The 18920-nt window shown below is 52.7% G+C and overlaps 1 protein-coding gene across 3 annotated transcripts in view; it reads right to left on the bottom strand.

Annotated features, from left to right (window-relative positions):
- Positions 1 to 208: 208 nt before the first annotated feature.
- The window catches only part of LOC122364634 (stress-induced-phosphoprotein 1-like), a 35036-nt gene continuing 16324 nt past the window's right edge, over positions 209 to 18920 (bottom strand). For all 3 annotated transcript variants that reach the window (XR_006253604.1, XR_006253605.1, XM_043335207.1), the window contains exon 4: positions 209 to 715. Coding sequence is in view for 1 of the 3 variants with exons in the window: in XM_043335207.1 (XP_043191142.1) it covers positions 640 to 715 (76 nt within the window). In the remaining 2 variants the exon portion in view is untranslated. The remainder of the gene's footprint in view (positions 716 to 18920) is intronic.

Genomic DNA, 18920 nt, shown 5'->3' with positions numbered 1-18920 from the left:
GCCTGTAGAAATATTGATGGCAAAAGTTCAACTTTTTCACAAGACTGATGTCTATAAACCTATTCAACGTGTGACAACTCAGCCGGTATTTCGTCGCCTACCTACAGTCGCCTCTTACCTTCATTCTCATATTTATACTTCGAACTGTGGATTTTGTTTTCAGTCTGAATGAATGTTCATACTCGTGCGGTTCCCTCATACCGTTGTGTGTGTTGATGCATTTTATTTTCCTGACTTCACCTGTTAGTGGAGAATTTCTCTGTTGGTGATAATTACAAATAAACAAATAAACAAAACAAAAACAGCCCAGCTTTCCCTAGTGACCGATAGAGGCGCTGCTGTCGATGTCCGCCCGTGCCGCCTATCGTGGTGCGCTTTGAGGACCCCTCAGAAACCATTGGTTATTCCTTCTCGCTGTTGAATTGAGCCAAAGCTGCAAAACTTGCAGGACCCTGGTATGCTGGACCAGCTTCCCACTGTTCTGCAGCGCCAGGAACCAGGCGTGATTCTCCCGTTCTGCAGCGCCAGAAACCAGGCATGGTTCTCCCGTTCTGCAGCGCCAGAAACCAGGCACGGTTCTCCTGCTCTGCAGCGTCAGGAACCAGGCGTGGTTCTCCTGTTCTGCAGCGCGGTAGGTGGTTACCGGAGCATGATGGCTCCACTCTGAACCAGCAGATGAAGACCTTCCCTCACCACCACACTGTCCCTCATCAGCCTGGAACAGGAGCCCTATGTTAGTACGTGAGGAGCCATAGACCTTCCCTCACCACCACACTGTCCCTCATCAGCCTGGAACAGGAGCCCTATGTTAGTACGTGAGGAGCCATAGACCTTCCCTCACCACCACACTGTCCTTCATCAGCCTGGAACAGGAGCCCTATAGCCCCTATGTTAGTACGTGAGGAGCCATAGACCTTCCTTCACCACCACACTGTCCCTCATCAGCCTGGAAAAGGAGCCCTATGTTAGTACGTGAGGAGCCATAGACCTTCCCTCACCACAACACTGTCCCTCATCAGCCTGGAACAGGAGCCCTATGTTAGTACGTGAGGAGCCATAGACCTTCCCTGACCACCACACTGTCCCTCATCAGCCTGGAAAAGGAGCCCTATGTTAGTACGTGAGGAGCCATAGACCTTCCCTCACCACCACACTGTCCCTCATCAGCCTGGAAAAGGAGCCCTATGTTAGTACGTGAGGAGCCATAGACCTTCCCTTACCACCACACTGTCCCTCATCAGCCTGGAAAAGGAGCCCTATGTTAGTACGTGAGGAGCCATAGACCTTCCCTTACCACCACACTGTCCCTCATCAGCCTGGAACAGGAGCCCTATAGCCCCTATGTTAGTACGTGAGGAGCCATAGACCTTCCTTCACCACCACACTGTCCCTCATCAGCCTGGAAAAGGAGCTCTATGTTAGTACGTGAGGAGCCATAGACCTTCCCTTACCACCACACTGTCCCTCATCAGCCTGGAAAAGGAGCCCTATGTTAGTACGTGAGGAGCCATAAACCTTCCCTCACCACCACACTGTCCTTCATCAGCCTGGAACAGGAGCCCTATAGCCCCTATGTTAGTACGTGAGGAGCCATAGACCTTCCTTCACCACCACACTGTCCCTCATCAGCCTGGAAAAGGAGCCCTATGTTAGTACGTGAGGAGCCATAGACCTTCCCTCACCACAACACTGTCCCTCATCAGCCTGGAACAGGAGCCCTATGTTAGTACGTGAGGAGCCATAGACCTTCCCTCACCACCACACTGTCCCTCATCAGCCTGGAACAGGAGCCCTATGTTAGTACGTGAGGAGCCATAGACCTTCCCTCACCACCGCACTGTCCCTCATCAGCCTGGAAACGGAGCCCTATGTTAGTACGTGAGGAGCCATAGACCTTCCCTGACCACCACACTGTCCCTCATCAGCCTGGAACAGGAGCCCTATGTTAGTACGTGAGGAGCCATAGACCTTCCCTGACCACCACACTGTCCCTCATCAGCCTGGAACAGGAGCCCTATGTTAGTACGTGAGGAGCCATAGACCTTCCCTGACCACCACACTGTCCCTCATCAGCCTGGAAAAGGAGCCCTATGTTAGTACGTGAGGAGCCATAGACCTTCCCTCACCACCACACTGTCCCTCATCAGCCTGGGAAAGGAGCCCTATGTTAGTACGTGAGGAGCCATAGACCTTCCCTCACCACCGCACTGTCCCTCATCAGCCTGGAAACGGAGCCCTATGTTAGTACGTGAGGAGCCATAGACCTTCCCTGACCACCACACTGTCCCTCATCAGCCTGGAACAGGAGCCCTATGTTAGTACGTGAGGAGCCATAGACCTTCCCTGACCACCACACTGTCCCTCATCAGCCTGGAAAAGGAGCCCTATGTTAGTACGTGAGTAGCCATAGACCTTCCCTCACCACCACACTGTCCCTCATCAGTCTGGGAAAGGAACCCTATGTTAGTACGTGAGGAGCCATAGACCTTCCCTGACCACCACACTGTCCCTCATCAGCCTGGAAAAGGAGCCCTATGTTAGTACGTGAGGAGCCATAAACCTTCCCTCACCACCAGGGCTGCGGAGTCGATGGATTTTCGGCGACTCCGACTCCGACTCCGACTCCGGCTTTCAAAAACCAGCTCCGACTCCGACTCCGACTCCGGGCAGAATTGTCGACTCCGACCGACTCCAACTCCCGACTCCGACTCCGCAGACCTAGCAGGGCTGCGGAGTCGACAGATTTTCGGTGACTCCGACTCCGACTCCGGCTCGGGTTTCTAAAATCGACTCCGACTCCGACTCCGACTCCGGTCACAACTGTCGACTCCGACCGACTCCGACTCCGACTCCGACTCCGACTCCGCAGCCCTGCTCACCACCACACTGTCCCTCATCAGCCTGGAAAAGGAGCCCTATGTTGTTAGTACGTGAGGAGCCATAGACCTTCCCTGACCACCACACTGTCCCTCATCAGCCTGGAACAGGAGCCCTATGTTAGTACGTGAGGACCCATAGACCTTCCCTCACCACCACACTGTCCCTCATCAGCCTGGAAAAGGAGCCCTATATTAGTACGTGAGGAGCCATAGACCTTCCCTGACCACCACACTGTCCCTCATCAGCCTGGAACAGGAGCCCTATGTTAGTACGTGAGGAGCCATAGACCTTCCCTGACCACCATGGGTGTAACTTTGTATACTTTCGAGGTCCCATTGGGACCCCAGTGCGAACATTTGGGACCCCAATTGTCATTTTGGGACCCCAATAGTGGAGGCCCCCGAGACTCACCAGCTACTTTACAAACGGAGATCCGATATTCATATAGAAGGTTTTCTGTATAAATAGGAGGCCCCTTGGACAAATCGGAGGCCCTGTTGGACAAATGGGAGGCTCCCTGGACAAATAGGAGGCCCCCTGAGCAAGTAGGAGGCCCCCTAAACAAGTAGGAGGCCCCATGAACAAGTATTGGACATAGGAGGCCCCCTCTGTACGAATAGGAGGCCCCCTGGGCCTGGACAAATAGGAGGCCCTAGACCTAGACAAACAGGAGGCCCCCTGGACAATTAGGAGCCCCCTCGACAAATAGGAGGCCCCTTTCACAAAAGGAGACCCCCTGGACAATTAGGAGGCCCCCTGGACAAATAGGAGGCCCCCTGGACGAATAGAAGGCTCCTGGATAAATAGGAGGCTCTCTGAACAAGAAGGAGGCCCCCTGGATAAAGAGGAGGCCCCCTAAAAATAGGAGCCCTCTGGATAAATAGGAGGCTACTTTAACCAATAGGAGGCCCCCTGGACAAATAGGAGGCCCCTGAACAAGGAGGAGGCCCGCTGGACAAATAGGAGGGCTCTTGGGCAAATAGGAGGCCCCCTAGGAAAATAATAGCCGCTTGGACAAATAGGAGGCCCCCTGGACAAATAGGAGGCCCCCTGTACAAATAGAGGGCCTCTTGAACAAATAGGAGCCCCCATGGACAAGTAGGAGCTAGAGGCCCTCTGTACGAATAGGAGGCCCCTGAACAATTAGAAGGCTCCCTTAACAAAAAGGAGGCCCTTCAAAAAAGGAGGCCCAAGTAGGAGACCCCTGGACAAATAAGAGGCCCCTGCACAATTATGAGACCCCTGGTCAAATAGAAGACCCCTGGATAAATAGGAGGCCCCTGGACAAATAGGAGGCCCCCTGGACGAATAGAAGGCCCCTGGATAAATAGGAGGCCCTCTGAACAAGAAGGAGGCCCCCTGGATAAAGAGGAGGCCCCCTAAAAATAGGAGCCCTCTGGATAAATAGGAGGCTACTTTAACCAATAGGAGGCCCCCTGGACAAATAGGAGGCCCCCTGAACAAGGAGGAGGCCCGCTGGACAAATAGGAGGGCTCTTGGGCAAATAGGAGGCCCCCTAGGAAAATAACAGCCGCTTGGACAAATAGGAGGCCCCCTGGACAAATAGGAGGCCCCCTGTACAAATAGGGGGCCTCTTGAACAAATAGGAGCCCCCATGGACAAGTAGGAGCTAGAGGCCCTCTGTACGAATAGGAGGCCCCTGAACAATTAGAAGGCTCCCTTAACAAAAAGGAGGCCCTTCAAAAAAGGAGGCCCAAGTAGGAGACCCCTGGACAAATAAGAGGCCCCTGCACAATTATGAGACCCCTGGTCGAAAAGAAGACCCCTGGATAAATAGGAGGCCCCTGAACACGTAGGAAGCCCCCTGGATAAAGAGGAGGCCCCCTGGAAAATAGAAGCCCCCTGGATAAATAGGGGACCCTCTGGACAAACAGGAGGCCTCCTGAACAAATATGAGGCCCCCCTAGACGAATAGGAGGCCACTTGGACAAATAGGAGGCGCCATTAACCTATAGGAGGCCCCCTAGACAAATAGGAGGCCCTCTGTAACAGAAGGAGGCTCTCTGTACGTACAAATAGGAGGCTGGCGCTCGACCTGTAGAAGCTTAGCTGTATGTACAAAAAGGAGGCTCTCTGTGCAAGTAGCCGAAGTAGGAGGCTCTTGGTATTGTATGTACCTACAAATCAGAGGCCCCCTGGGCAACTTAGAGGCTAGGTACACAAATCGGAGGTCACCTATAAAAAGCGGGACTCTGTTGGAATCAGTGACGTACCCAAGGGGGGGGCACGGGGGCCAAGGCCCCCCCTGAGCGCCTTCGGCGCTCAGGGGGTCCCTCAGGCCCCAGGATATTTTTTAAACACTGGATAAAACGTCTTTTACTCGGAAGAAAAATTTATATTTAAGTTTCATTTATGTGCCCTGGGTACCCGAGGGGCCCCTGCAGTCATCCAAGGGCCCCCAGTTTCCTGGGCCCCTGGTCGCCTAGGGGGCCTCTGGTAGCCGGGGGCCTGGTCTCATGGGGCCCCTGATAGCCTGTGGCCCCTAGTCGCCTAGGGGGCCCTGGTCGCATGGGGGGCCTCTGGTCGCATGAGGCCCCTGATCGACTGGGGGCCCCTAGTTGCCTAGGGGGCCCTGATAGCCGGGGGCCTGGTCGTATGGGCCCCTGATAGTCTGTGGCCCCTAGTCGCCTAGGGGGCCCTAGTCGCATGGGGGGCCTCTGGTTGCATGATATTGAGGCCCCTGATCGCCTGGGGGTACCTAGTCGCCCAGGGGGCCCCTAGTAGCCGGGGGCCTGGTCGCATGGGGCCCCTGGTTGCCTGGGGCCCCCGGTCGCCCCTAGTCGCCTGGGGGACCCTGGTCGCCTTGGGCCCCTGGTAGCCTGGGATCCCCTGGTCGCCTGGGGGCCCCTGATCGCCTGAGGGCCGCTGGTCACCTAGAGGGCCCCTGGTCGCCTGTGGGCCCCTGGTAGCCGGGGGCCTGGTCGCATGGGGCCCCCTGGTCGCATGGGGGCCCCCTGATCGCCTGGGGGCCCCTGATCGCTTTGGGGACCTGATCGCATTGGCCCTTGGTCGCCTGGAGGGCCCTGGTCGCCTGGGGCAGTGGGGCCCCTAGTCATCTGGAGGACCTGGTCGCCTGGGAACCCCTGGTCGACTGGGGGCCCCTGGTCGTCTGAAAGTACGCTTATCACCTGATTGATCCCAAATCATCTGAGTGGCTACTGGCTACTGGATATAAGTAGTGACTGGAGTAGGCACTCATCTGAAGGAGCCAATATCTTTCACAGTGCCGGAGATATCACAGAAAAACAAAAAGGCTAAACTGAATACCCCCCAACCTTTGCCCCAAAGGCGTCATTGGCTAACACAGGGATGTGGGTCGATTTGCAATCGCATTTCCTCCTAAGTCCTATTCCTCCAATTAATACAGAGTGTCCCAGAATTACCCAAGCATTTATTTTCTGGCTAAAAGTACAATTGTGCTCGTTTCCTAGTGAAACATATAATAACCGCGTTTACATAGGGCTAGTTGCCAGATAGTGGAATTCCGATAACGAGACATTTATTCCCCAGTATTATATTATATACCTACATATTCGGAATTGGAGGATGTTCAGTAATTGAGGCGCTCGCTCATAAAATGCCGTGCGTTTCATGCACACTCCTGAAGCAAAAATATTTTTACTTTTCAATTTTCCACATTTTCTCAAGGCTTAGACCGTTACAAAGACCGTTTTAATTGACTTTGATGAAGTTGAACGCGAGAAATCACATCCAAATGCTACATTAGGTTGTAAAGAACTGAATTGCGTTTTCCCACACACGTGGCGTTTTCTCACCTACGTCTGCAGGAGAGACCGGACCCACTATGCCCCCCCCCCCATCGAAAGGTTCTTCATGACTCCCGGGGGCCCCCGGGGAACCTGGGGGGCCCTATACACTGTGGGGGGCCCCTTCGAAAGCAGGTGACCCCCTCCTGGGCGAAATCCTGGGTACGTGCCTGGTTGGAATACCTGTTTGAATAAATTGTTTTCCTGATATTCAAATTATTTAATCCTCGCCCGCACATGGGGGGCAGTGGTTGCCACCCCCCCCCCCCCCAGGTTTTATCTGTTCTACACTCAACATTTTTATTGCTAGAAGCCGGATGTGTCGTATAGCTATAGCTGCTTCTCTATCCTTTCTTAGCGTCCATTGAAAATTCCAAGTTTCTGTGGTTTTGGTTTCGGAGATATGACCTTATTCTTCAAGTGATGTCATAACCCAAGTGACAAATGCCCATACCTATCTTGCGTTGGCTATGGGTCTTATGAGCTTTTGACACCTTGATTTCGGCCTTTTTGCCAGTCTTACCTCCCACCTATCATGGAACATGTTGTTCGATGATGTAGAGACGCTAGGGTCAAGGTCAAGGTCAGCCTAGGTCATCTAAAAATTTTGCGTTTTATACGAGCTGAATTTACTTTCGTGAAGTTTCTTTGACTGTATATTTGGTAAAAGCTTCTCAGTTCATGATCTCATGCTATAGGGACACATTCATAATCGGTACACACATCAGTATTAGTGATGTCAATTACGGAAAATCGGAATACCGATACCAAACCAAATACCAACCAAAACCGTGGAGAAATACCGAAACCAAACCAACTTGGGAACATGAGGAAAATACCAACTTTTTACCGATTTCTTAGCCTTTTAAACATTAGCGAGGGTTCATGATACCAACAAAATACCAAACACATTAGGATTGAAATATCAAATACCGAGTTGGTACCGGTTTGGTATCCGTATACCAAAAAGTTGGTATCCGATTGACATCTCTAATCAGTATACACACAGACACACACAGACATACAAACACACATCATTGACCTTGACCTTACTTGACCTGAAATGACCACAGCCAGCAAAAACCTAGTCGGATAGTGTGACAAAGAGGTTCTAGCTGGCTTGGCACCACAATACGGCAGCGTCATCGGTATATGATGAGCAGCGCACGTGATATTCCAACGGGCAACGGTGACCTCAAACAGCAACGTTCTTTAGTTTGACCTGACCTGGAAGGTCAATGACTGCCTGATGAGGTAAAATTTGGTATCATTGGATTCGTCTCTTCCTAAAGAATATGTTGCTCTTGACTGCGAAGCTTAAAATTTTGTTTGAATAAATTGTGGTGATGTCGAATAAAATGCCTACACAAGCAGCGGGCCAACCCATCATATACCGATGACGCTGCCGTATTGGTGCCAAGCCAGCTAGAACAGCTCTTTGTCACACTATCCGACTAATTTGCTGGCTGAGGTCATTTCACGTCAAGTTAGGTCAAGGTCAATGATATGTGTTTGTATGTCTGTGTAGGTATGTCTGTGTATGTACTGATGTACCCTGACCCTGACATCTGTACATCGCAGACGGCAGAACAACATGTTCAATGATAGGTGGGAGGTAAGATTGGCAAAAAAACGACATCAAGGTGCCTCAAAAGCTCACAAGGCCCATAGCCAACGCAAGATATTGGGTATCCGTCATTTAGGTCATGGCATGACCTGAAGAACAAGATCATATCTCCAAACCCAAAAGCCAAAGAAACTGGAAATTTTCAGTGGACGCTGAGAAAAGATAGAAAAGCAGCTATCCAAAAATCAGATTTCTAGCTTAAAAAATGTTCAGTGTAGAGCAGAAAAACTAACTTGGGGGTGGCAACCCTCCCCCAGGTGCGGGCTAGGGTTAACCCTCACACTTTCTGGGGTCGGTTAGATTCCTTGCGCAATGCTGTGCCGTTAATTTTTTTTATAATAAAGACTTTTTGTTTTATTGTCGAAAGACGAAAGTGAAAAAGCCAGAAATTTTCGTCGATTTCGGTCGACGCGGGGGATATTTACATACAATGTCATCCTGCTGGCCTGGATCCATGAGTAAGGTCAGCTGACCTACCATTTCTTTATTAGGTAATATTAAAAAAAAAAATCATGGCATCCGGGCTGTGACGAAAAATAAGTGGCCTAAATCCAATGAGAAAACTGGATTTGGGGGTACCCTAGGTTTGGCTTCTGAGCCTCTGGTCCCCCAGTGAAAATTTCTTAGAGGAGGCCCTGACGTGGTTCGTAAATTACCGCTTCCGCAATTGGAGGCCCCTAATTGCTTGGAGGCCCCCACTAAATGGAGGCCCCCTTGGACGTTTGGGACCCCAATGGTGATGTCAAAGTTTCACCCATGCTGACCACCACACTCTCCCTCATCAGCCTGGAAAAGGAGCCCTATGTTAGTACGTGAGGAGCCATAGGCCTTCCCTTACCACCACACTGTCCCTCATCAACCTGGAAAAGGAGCCCTATGTTAGTACGTGAAGAGCCATAGACCTTCCCTCACCACCACACTGTCTGTTGCGTACTGCAACAGTGTACGTACTGTACAGGGAGAGTTAGTTCTATGGCGATATCATATTAGTTTATTGTAAAAATCGACATCTTACAAAACACTAAAATCCACCATGAACAATAATTTTCTCTCTCTTCTTTTACATGACCACTTTGTCACACTGATCTTGATTTTATTGATCCTCGCGCAGAGGCGCATGAATCTGGCATTGCAGTCCTCTGATGGACGTGCGCATCTAAATGAAACATGATTGAATGAATGAATCAATGAGAATGAATGATGCTCGAGCCGTCCTCAACATCCCGGCCTCCTCGAGCCTTGTCTCGAGATAATTGGGAGGACGACGAGTTTCCGCACCGGTCGATGGAGATGTCCGTGCATGGTCCGTACCCGTGCCGATCGGACCGCCCCATCTTGACCCGTCATCACTTCTTCAACTATGCCTTTCGGCCATAGCCCTCGTGGATGGCGTTCATCTGCCACGATGACCACGTCACCGATTTCCACATTCCGCGTGCTGTTCAGCCGCTTCGATCGCCTGCTTATAGCTGGTAAGTATTCGCGCATCCAGCGACGCCAGAAGTGGTCCGCCAGTGTTTGTGCGTACCGCCACCTCTTCCTCAAGTCGCCGTCCTGCTCTTCCGTTCCAACAGGGTATGACGCTGTCGCTCTTCCGATGAGAAAATGGAACGGTGTCAGAACGTCATCATCTGCTGGGTCCACTGAAACGTGAGTCAAGGGCGTTGAGTTCATGATCTTTTCCACTTCGCAGAGGAGTGTCATCAGCACTTCATATCTCGGCCTCTGCTCCTTTAGGATGAGTCTTAGGGTTTCCTTCACCGTGCGGATTCCTCTCTCCCAGACACCGCCGGCCTCCGGATCAGCGGGGGGAGAAAAGTGCCAAGTGATCTTGCTCACTGCTAGCTTTTCTCTCATCCTGTTCTGGTCTAGGCTTTCAATGCATTTTCTGAGTTCCTTTTCTGCGGCTCGAAGATTCGTTCCATTATCGGACCACAGCTCTCTCACGTTTCCACGCCTGGCCTGAAATCTTGAGATCGCCGTAAGAGTCGCCTCTGTGTCGAGGCTGTCTGTCAGCTCCAGATGGGTCGCCTTTGTCGCCATGCATCTGAAGAAAATGCCCCACAACTTCACCGTGGACCTGCCCCTTGTTGAAAGGATTGGATCGAAATAATCTACCGCAGTAGAGGCGAATGGACCATCCAGCATAGTCACGCGTGACCTCGGCAGTTGTCCCATCTGTGCTGACTGAGGCTGAGCCTTTCGGTTTTTACAGACTTGGCAGTGTTTCACCACAGAGCGGATTGCTGACCGCGCGTGCGGTATCCAGCAGCGCTGCCTCAGCTCTGCGAGAACAGCTTCATTAGCCCGATGACCCATCCGCTCATGTAGATGTTGTATCAGGCTGCAGCTGAACGTACCGGTGACGACGATCCAGTATTGGAGGCTGCTTTGCGCTGGGGCTCAGTGATTGAGCATGCTTCATCCTTGTGTCCACACAGAGCAGACCGTTGACCAGGATCGGTGACAAACCCGCGATCGTGCTCTTCGGATCAGCTGGCAGCCCGTCTCGTAAGTCCTTCAGCTCTTGCGAGTAGTGTTCTTCCTGAACTGACTTCATCCATAAGTGTTCTGCTTCAGTCAGCTCTTCTACCGAGAATTCGCCCGATTCTCCGTCTCGCCGGCTTGTCAACCAGCGTCTCATTGTCGCTACAGCGCGCACAGCCACTGTCCACCGAGAGAACCGGTCTGGATCGGGTAGAACTGAGGCAGTGGTGGCGGCGAGTGACGGCACTGTCGCCAGTACTGTTTTGGTCTCTGGATCATCTTTTAGGATCACATCAGGTTCGACATGATCGCTACAAGGCCACTCGGTCTCTGGAAGCCACAAGAAGTCAGGGCCGCGCGCCCAGCTACTTTCCGGCCTCAGGTCATGAAGACTCTGACCGCGCGATGCGGCGTCCGCTGGGTTTAGCGCAGTGGGAACGTATCGCCAGTCCTCCGGCCTCGTGACGTCATGGATCTCAGCTATCCGGTTGCTGACAAATACGTGATATCTCGCCTGCTGGACTGAATCCACGCAAGAACATTCTTTGAGTCTGACCAGCACAGAGTAGATTTGATCACCACTCGTGCCTCTTTCTTCACGCAGGAGATCATTCTAGTGAGCAGCACCGCAGCTTGAAGCTCCAATCTGGGGATAGAAAGTCTTTTGGTGGGGGCTAGCTTTGCTCGAGCTCCCACAAAGCTGACGTGGACTTCGCCATCTACTTCCCACCGGTAGAAGAGGACTGCGGCGAATCCTCTCTCACTAGCGTCGCAAAATCCGTGCAAGTCCACCTCCTTGATCAGATGCCCCTGAAAGACATGCCTGGGTAGCTGTACATCACAGATTCTTCGCAGCTCTTGGGTCCACCTCTGCCACTCTGTGTTGATGTCAGATGGGATACCATCATCCCAGTCGAGCTTGTAATCCCAGAGTTGTTGAAGCACCAGCCGGCCTCGAAGATGCCAGCCAGTCAAGAAACCGATCGGGTCATACACAGACATGACGGTCTTCAGAATGAGGCGCTTCGTTGGGGATTCTGGCGGCTCATGAGCTCGATATGTGAGAATGTCCTGTCCAGGTTTCCAGACGACGCCTAGAGCTCGGTGACATTCTTCATCATTGAGCGTGATGTTCTCATCATTCCGTTGCTCAGGCTGGAGTTGGCTGAGAACTGCGTGTGAATTGGAAGCCCAAGGACCCAGCTCAAATGCTCCCCGACTGAGGACTGTTGTCAGCTTGTTGATGAGCGTAGCTGCTTCATCTTCATTGTCCGTCCCAGTGATCACGTCGTCAACATACGTGTCTTCCATTACTGCTCTTGCCACCACAGAGTCGCCATCTCCAAAGTCTTCTACTGTTCGCCTGAAGCAGTAGTTGGCCACGCTGGGTGAACATGTTGCACCGAATATGAGCACTGGTGACTCATAAACATCAAACTCGCCGGTGCGTCGTGAGCCACGCCATAGGAAACGTAGGCTCGGGCGGTCTTTTACGTCCATGCTGACCTGGCTAAACATAGCCACCACGTCCGATGTGACAGCGACTGCCTTCTCCCGCCAACGCTGCAGGATGCCACTCAGCGAGTTCATCAGGTCAGGTCCTTGCATCAATGCATCGTTTAAGCTCATTCCGTGGCTTTTTGCTGCGGCGTCTAGAACCAGACGCACTTTTTTCGGCTTGTTCTGGTTCCTAACGGCCATGAGAGGTAAGTACCAGGTGTTGTCTGGCTCTCGTGACGCCTGCTCCACAGTCAGTTTACGGAAGTGACCGTTACGCAGCATCTTCTGCAGTTTCGCCTCTGTCAGATCTGCCAAGCCGGTGGGGTTGTCTCCAGAGAGCTTGTCTCTGTCCAGGCGTCTCTCGAATGCCAACGCTCTCTTTTCAGCCATTTGACGGCTCGGAGGAAACTTTTCACCTCGATCCCTTCTCAGCAGGGGTGCTACCCAACGCTCCCCGTTGTGGTAGACTTGGGATTTGAGAATCTCTTCAGATTTTCGATCCTCTGGGCTGCGAGGGGTATCGTACTGATACTTGCAGCCGAATGCTTCCGTCACCCAGTTAGCTTTGACCAAGCTCTCCAGGGAAGGACTCTCCTGAGCGATCCGATGAACCTGCCACGCGGCTCTGGAGTCTTCGGTGTCTAGCACGCGCCCTGTGAGTGTCCATCCCAGCCTAATCTTCTGCAGAATAGGACCGTTCTTGGAAGGACGCCGAAGTGACTGTGAAGCAATCAGCTCCGCGTGGTCGATCCCGATTAGGAGCTGTGGTTCTTCGCCAACGTGTGGAAGATCCTTCACTTCAGCGTACCTCTCTCGAAGTTTTGTCGTTCCGAGCGCTTCCTTTTCGAGAGGTAACGACGTCATCGTGTAGACGTCTGTCAGCGAGTAGGTATCTCCCGTCGTTACGTTCGAGATATTCACGTCAATGAGTGACGACTTGAGCTTCGTGACGCCCGTCAAAGTCTTCATCGTGAGATTGCGTGGACGCTGGTGCAGTCCAAGTTCTTCAGCCACCTTCTGGGAGATCAGTGTAAGAGAGCTCCCTTCGTCCAAGTAAGCGAGACAGAGCTTCTTACCAGCCGGCCCGCTCAGTTCGACCGGCACAGTTTTCATCAGCACGAGGCACGGCTGCGAGGCTGCTGACATAACTCCGCTGGTGTCCGGTCTTGTGACGTCATCATGAAGGAGGACATGGTGCTCCTCTGAGCAACCAGCCTTGCCGCATGGCCGCTGGCGACGGCACGCTGATGTCTGGTGACCCGTACTGAGGCACCAAACGCAAGCTTTCGTCCTTTTCACCCAGGCACGCCTGTCAGCTACAGAGAGTTGCTTAAACTGGTCACAACTTGCGATCCAGTGGTCTTCAGAGCAGAAGTAGCATTCTACCTTCCGCGCCTTTGGTTTTCCCCGACCGGCTTCCCGGCGCACCTTCTCTACGGAATCAGACGTGGCGAATATCGGATGACGTTTGGTTTTTGTAGCGCCACTGCTGGTTCTGGGAACACTGAACTGCCGGTCCCTCACGTGACTGCAGAGGAAATCATAGAAGATTTGGCAGGTCAGCTGGCTCCCGGATTCCATTCTTGCCCTGGCATAGCCACCCCAGGCGAGCTGACTCTCCGGTGGGAGCTTCTCGGCCAGTGACGATATGGCCCGATAATTATCCAGTTCTGCCTGGTATCCAATGGCCTGCAGCACAGACATAGTGTTATGCACTTCGCTGCTGTTATGTTCTTGACACAGCGGAGTATGTAGACGGCGGGGAGCTGGCCTGTACGGTGGCGACATCTAGCTCCGGTAGATCGGCCGCCGTCCGCCAGGGTCCGCTGTCTCCGTCCATTAGAGCGATCAGCTGATCGTGCAGCGGGACCGGGAGTCTGGTGCTCGGGAGTCCGCCGAGTGCGTGCGTGGAGGCCGGTGGTATCGTGACGGAGGGTGGTGCATTATGGTGTTCTGTACTACTTCAGTACACACATGGCTCTGGATGCGGTCCTCGCTGTATTTCTGGCCTCGAGCAACAGAACACCATAATGCACCACCCTCCGTCACGATACCACCGGCCTCCACGCACGCACTCGGCGGACTCCCGAGCACCAGACTCCCGGTCCCGCTGCACGATCAGCTGATCGCTCTAATGGACGGAGACAGCGGACCCTGGCGGACGGCGGCCGATCTACCGGAGCTAGATGTCGCCACCGTACAGGCCAGCTCCCCGCCGTCTACATACTCCGCTGTGTCAAGAACATAACAATTCCTCTTCCCTTAGCTTTTTAAGTTCTACCCCCTACATAATCCGCACTGTTCATACGATACTAATGCATTTGCGACACAACATACCCCGTTGGCACAGCGACAGTATCTTTCAGACCCAAAACTGATACGCGGAACAAAACTAACAAAAAACAATCCATGAACAATCCAACACTCGCCATTCACTTGACAGGTTCACGTAGATCCATACCGGTCCGGAGGTCGGAGTCGAGATCGGTCACGGAGCGCATACCGGTGTGCACCAGAAACCGACTGTCCCCCGGAGTCACCAGCTGTAGCCGCGGAGCTCGGAATAACCGCGTCGCCACGGTTTCCTTCCTCCGTATGATGACCTCCCACCGGCTTGTTCAGCTCTGAAGTAGGCTCGGATACGTTACTGCTGGCGTCTTTCTTCCTTTCTTCTGTTTCCATATTCCTTTCGTCCTTCTTCTGTTTCGTTTGTTCGTCCACCTTCTCTGCTCGATCTGTCTTCTTTGACCACTGTTCTTTTTGATCGGTTTCGTCTTCTCTTCTTCCTTCGTAGTTTCTTTCTTCCTCCTCTCTCGGTTGTTTCGTTTGGCATAGTCTTTCTTCTTCTTCGTTCAGCTGTCTCGGTCTTCTGTCTTCCTGGCTTTCAGCTTCATTCTTGCTTTCACGACCTCGTATGTGATCGATATGTCGAGTGAACACCCGACCATCATCCAGCTTCAGTTCGCACAGCTGACTGCGGACGGACGTTACGACTGCAGCATGCCACCTCGGCTCTCCTCTTCCCACTTCCGAGACGTACACAGAGTCACCAATCTTGAATTGACGAGACTGTGCCTTCTTCCTCAGGATTTGCTGGTCTTGCTGAAACTCGACTGTGCTTCGGAGGTCTGGGAAAACCAGATCGAGGTGCGTTCGGAGTTTCCGGCCCATCAGCACTTCAGCTGGCGTCTGCCTGGTTGTTGAATGCGGCGTCGTTCGGTACTTGAACAGAACGCGCGTCAGCCGAACTTCGAGTGTGCCTTCCACATACTTCTTCAGTCCTTCTTTCACCACTTTTACTGCGGCTTCCGCCTGTCCGTTTGATGACGGATGGTACGCTGGGGTTCTCAGATGTCGAACTCCATTTGCTTGCAGGAACGCCGCGAACTCGCCACTGGTGAATGCGGTGCCATTGTCAGTTACCACCACTGACGGCAGTCCGTGCGTTGCAAATGTTACTCTCAGCTTGCTGATGGTTGCTGTTGCAGATGGTGTTGACGTCACATGAGCGTCGATCCACTTGCTGGTGCTATCTACAACAATCAGCAGCCATTTTCCTTCTATTGGTCCAGCGTAGTCGAGATGAAGTCGGGTCCATGGCCGATCTTCAAATCCCCATGGTCGCATTTCTACCGGCGGTGCTGAGCTGCGATGCTGTTGACAGCGCTCACAGCACTTGACAGTGTTCTCGATGGCGTTGTTCATTGCTGGCCACCAGACTGTCGAGCGTGCAGTCGCCTTCATCGCACCGATTCCAGGATGACCATCGTGTAGCAGCCGAAGAAGCCTGCCTTGCAGCTTCTCTGGAACCACCACACGGTTCCCCCAGAGAAGACAACCCATCTCGAGGCTGAGTTCTGTCTTCCGGTTCTGGAAGGATTTCAGCTGGTCCTCCACTTTGTCTGGCCATCCTTGAGCAACATGCGTCATGACTTTGCTCAACACCGGATCTGTAGCCGTGTACTTGCGGATCTGCTCAGACTTCAGCAGCGTCTTCTCCAGTGTCTCCAGCATCATGACTGTTTCTGCTGGTACTGGTGGCGTGGCATCATCCTCCAGAGGCAGCGGATTACGACTGAGTCCGTCGCTGTTCCGCTGTTTGTGAGCAGGCGAGTACACCAGAGTGTACTGATATGCTGACAGGATCGTTCTCCAACGAAGAATCCTAGGTGACGTCATCAGCGGTAGCTGCTTGTCTGGTCCGAGCAGAGCCAGTAGCGGACGGTGATCTGTCTTGATGGTGACGCCCGCTCGGCCCAGCAGGAAACTGTGCCATTTCTTCACTGCGAAGACGATGGCCAATCCCTCTCGGTCCAGCTGACTCCAGTTCCGCTCTGTGCTGTTCAGCGAGCGTGACGCGTACGCCACCGGACGTTCTTCGCCTGCTTCATCCACTATGGAGAGAACTGCCCCGACTCCTACCGGACTGGCGTCAGCTGACACCACCAGCGGAGCGGAGGCTCGGTAGTGAGTGAGGCATGGAGCAGAGCAGAGTAGCTCCTTCGTCTTGTTGAAGCTGGCTTGTTGCTGTTTTCCCCACTCCCACACTTGACCCTTTTTCAGGAGTCTGTAGAGTGGTTCTGCCACCGTTGATAGGTTCTTCATGAACTTGTTGTAGTACATGATTAAGCCCAGGTAGCTTTTCAGTTGGTGAACATTCGTTGGTGCAGGAGCTTCTTTGATCGCCTTCAATTTCTCCTCTGTAGCATGGATCCCTTGGCTGTCCACTTTGAACCCGAGGTACTGCACCTCTGACTGGAACCATGAACACTTCTTTGGGTTCAGGCGCAGACCTGCATCATGCAGCCTCCTCAACACCTCTTCCAGGTTGCTGAGATGCTCCTCTTGGTTTTTCCCTGTGATACACACATCGTCGAGAAAGACTACTGTGTGTGGTATCCCTGCCAGCAGACTCTCCATGTACCTCTGGCAGATAGCTGGGGCTGAGGAGACCCCATACTGCAGCTTCTTGGGCATGAAGAGGCCTTTGTGAGTATTGATTACCATGTACTTGCGACTCTCTTCCTGAAGTGGAAGCTGGAGGTAGGCCTCCTTCAGGTCCAACTTTGTGAATCGTTGACCACCCGACAACTGGGTCAGCAGCTCCTCAGTGCGAGGCATTGGATACCGTTCCAGCCTGCTTGCCTGATTCACTGTCAAATCATAGCTTCCACAGAGTCGGACTGACTTCTTGTCTTTTTTTTTTAATATTTTTGTTGCCCGACCCGGGCTTTTGTCGTTAGTAGCACACATTCATACTGGGTTAGTACACTATATACACGGCAGTGGTACGAATCGTTTTCGGCACCCGCTACGCGGGACAGCCTTGACCGCACGCTTCCTGTCACGCACCCCAGGTGGCACCGCACTGGTGCGCACGCTGGGGCTATCCCGATTTCTCGGGCCCGGCAGGTCAGAGGGCTGCTCCGGGACATGAAGCGAGGCCGTGCCCTCGGGACATGTCACCGGACCGAAGGATCTGTTTAAAGGCGGATCAGGCCCGTGTACCTGCGGCCGGGGGCGCTGGCTGGCACAGCGGTAATCCCCACGACCGAGCGAACACTCCCCAGTTACTGCCATCTCCTGGGTAGGAGCCGGCCGAGGAAAACGCTGCCAGAGGTCAGCTTTGATCCAAGGACCTCCCACACCAAACGTGAACGCACTTGCCAACTGCGCCACAAGGGTGGTGGACTGACTTCTTGACTTCTCTTGACCAGACAAGAAGAAGAAGAAGGACTGACTTCTTGTCTGGTTTGACGATTGTCACTACTGGGGCTGCCCACTCTGAGTGTGAGACAGGCTCCAGCACTCCCTTCTGTACTTGTCGGTTGATCTCATCTTCCACCAGTTGCTTCATTGCCAGAGGAACTGGTCTTGCTTTGTAGAACTTGGCTGGCATTGTTTCATCCACTTGCAGTCTTGCTTCAAAGGTGCAGGTACTTGGTTTGTCTGAAAACAAGTCTGCATACTTGTTCATGAGCTCTTGAACTTGCCAGCTCCCTCCTTCCTCTGACTGAACCACACTGATGAGTCCTGTCAGATCCAGTTGGAGAGCAGAGATCCAATCTCTTCCCAGCAGAGCAGGACCATCTCCTTCCACCAGCAGTAGATCCAGGTCTTTTCTCTGTCCATTGATCTCCACTGTGACGTTCACTTTACCCTTCACTTTCAACCGCTGTCCTCCATATGATCTGAGGATTACACTGGTGGGTTCCATCTTCTTACTCATCTTCATCTTCTTGAAGCTGAGGTAGCTCATGATAGAACGGGCTGCTCCCGTATCCACATCCATGGTGACTGGTTCATTTTCCAGAGTTACAGCCACTTGATATGAGGATTGTGCCTTTTCTGCCATGTGATACATGTCATACACCTCTGGTGATTCATTCACGGTATTCACCTTCCTCTCTTCCATCTTCGTCTTCTTCCCTGGGTTCCTGCACACGGCTTTTGTGTGACCTTTCTTCCCACACTTGTAGCACTCTCTTGTTTTGTAGAAGCAGTTTTCACTCTTGTGATTTGAACGTCCACACCTGTAGCAGCTTTCTGCCTCACCTGGGCTGTGAGTTTTCTTCTGTTGGTTGTGCGGACCCTTGTTGATTCGATGAATCATCTCTGGCTTCTCTTGCACTCGCTCC

This window comes from Amphibalanus amphitrite, unplaced genomic scaffold (assembly GCF_019059575.1).
Source record: "Amphibalanus amphitrite isolate SeventyFive unplaced genomic scaffold, NRLGWU_Aamphi_draft 000687F_arrow, whole genome shotgun sequence".
Taxonomy (NCBI): domain Eukaryota; kingdom Metazoa; phylum Arthropoda; class Thecostraca; order Balanomorpha; family Balanidae; genus Amphibalanus; species Amphibalanus amphitrite.
This window is presented reverse-complemented; position numbering and strand designations above follow the sequence as displayed.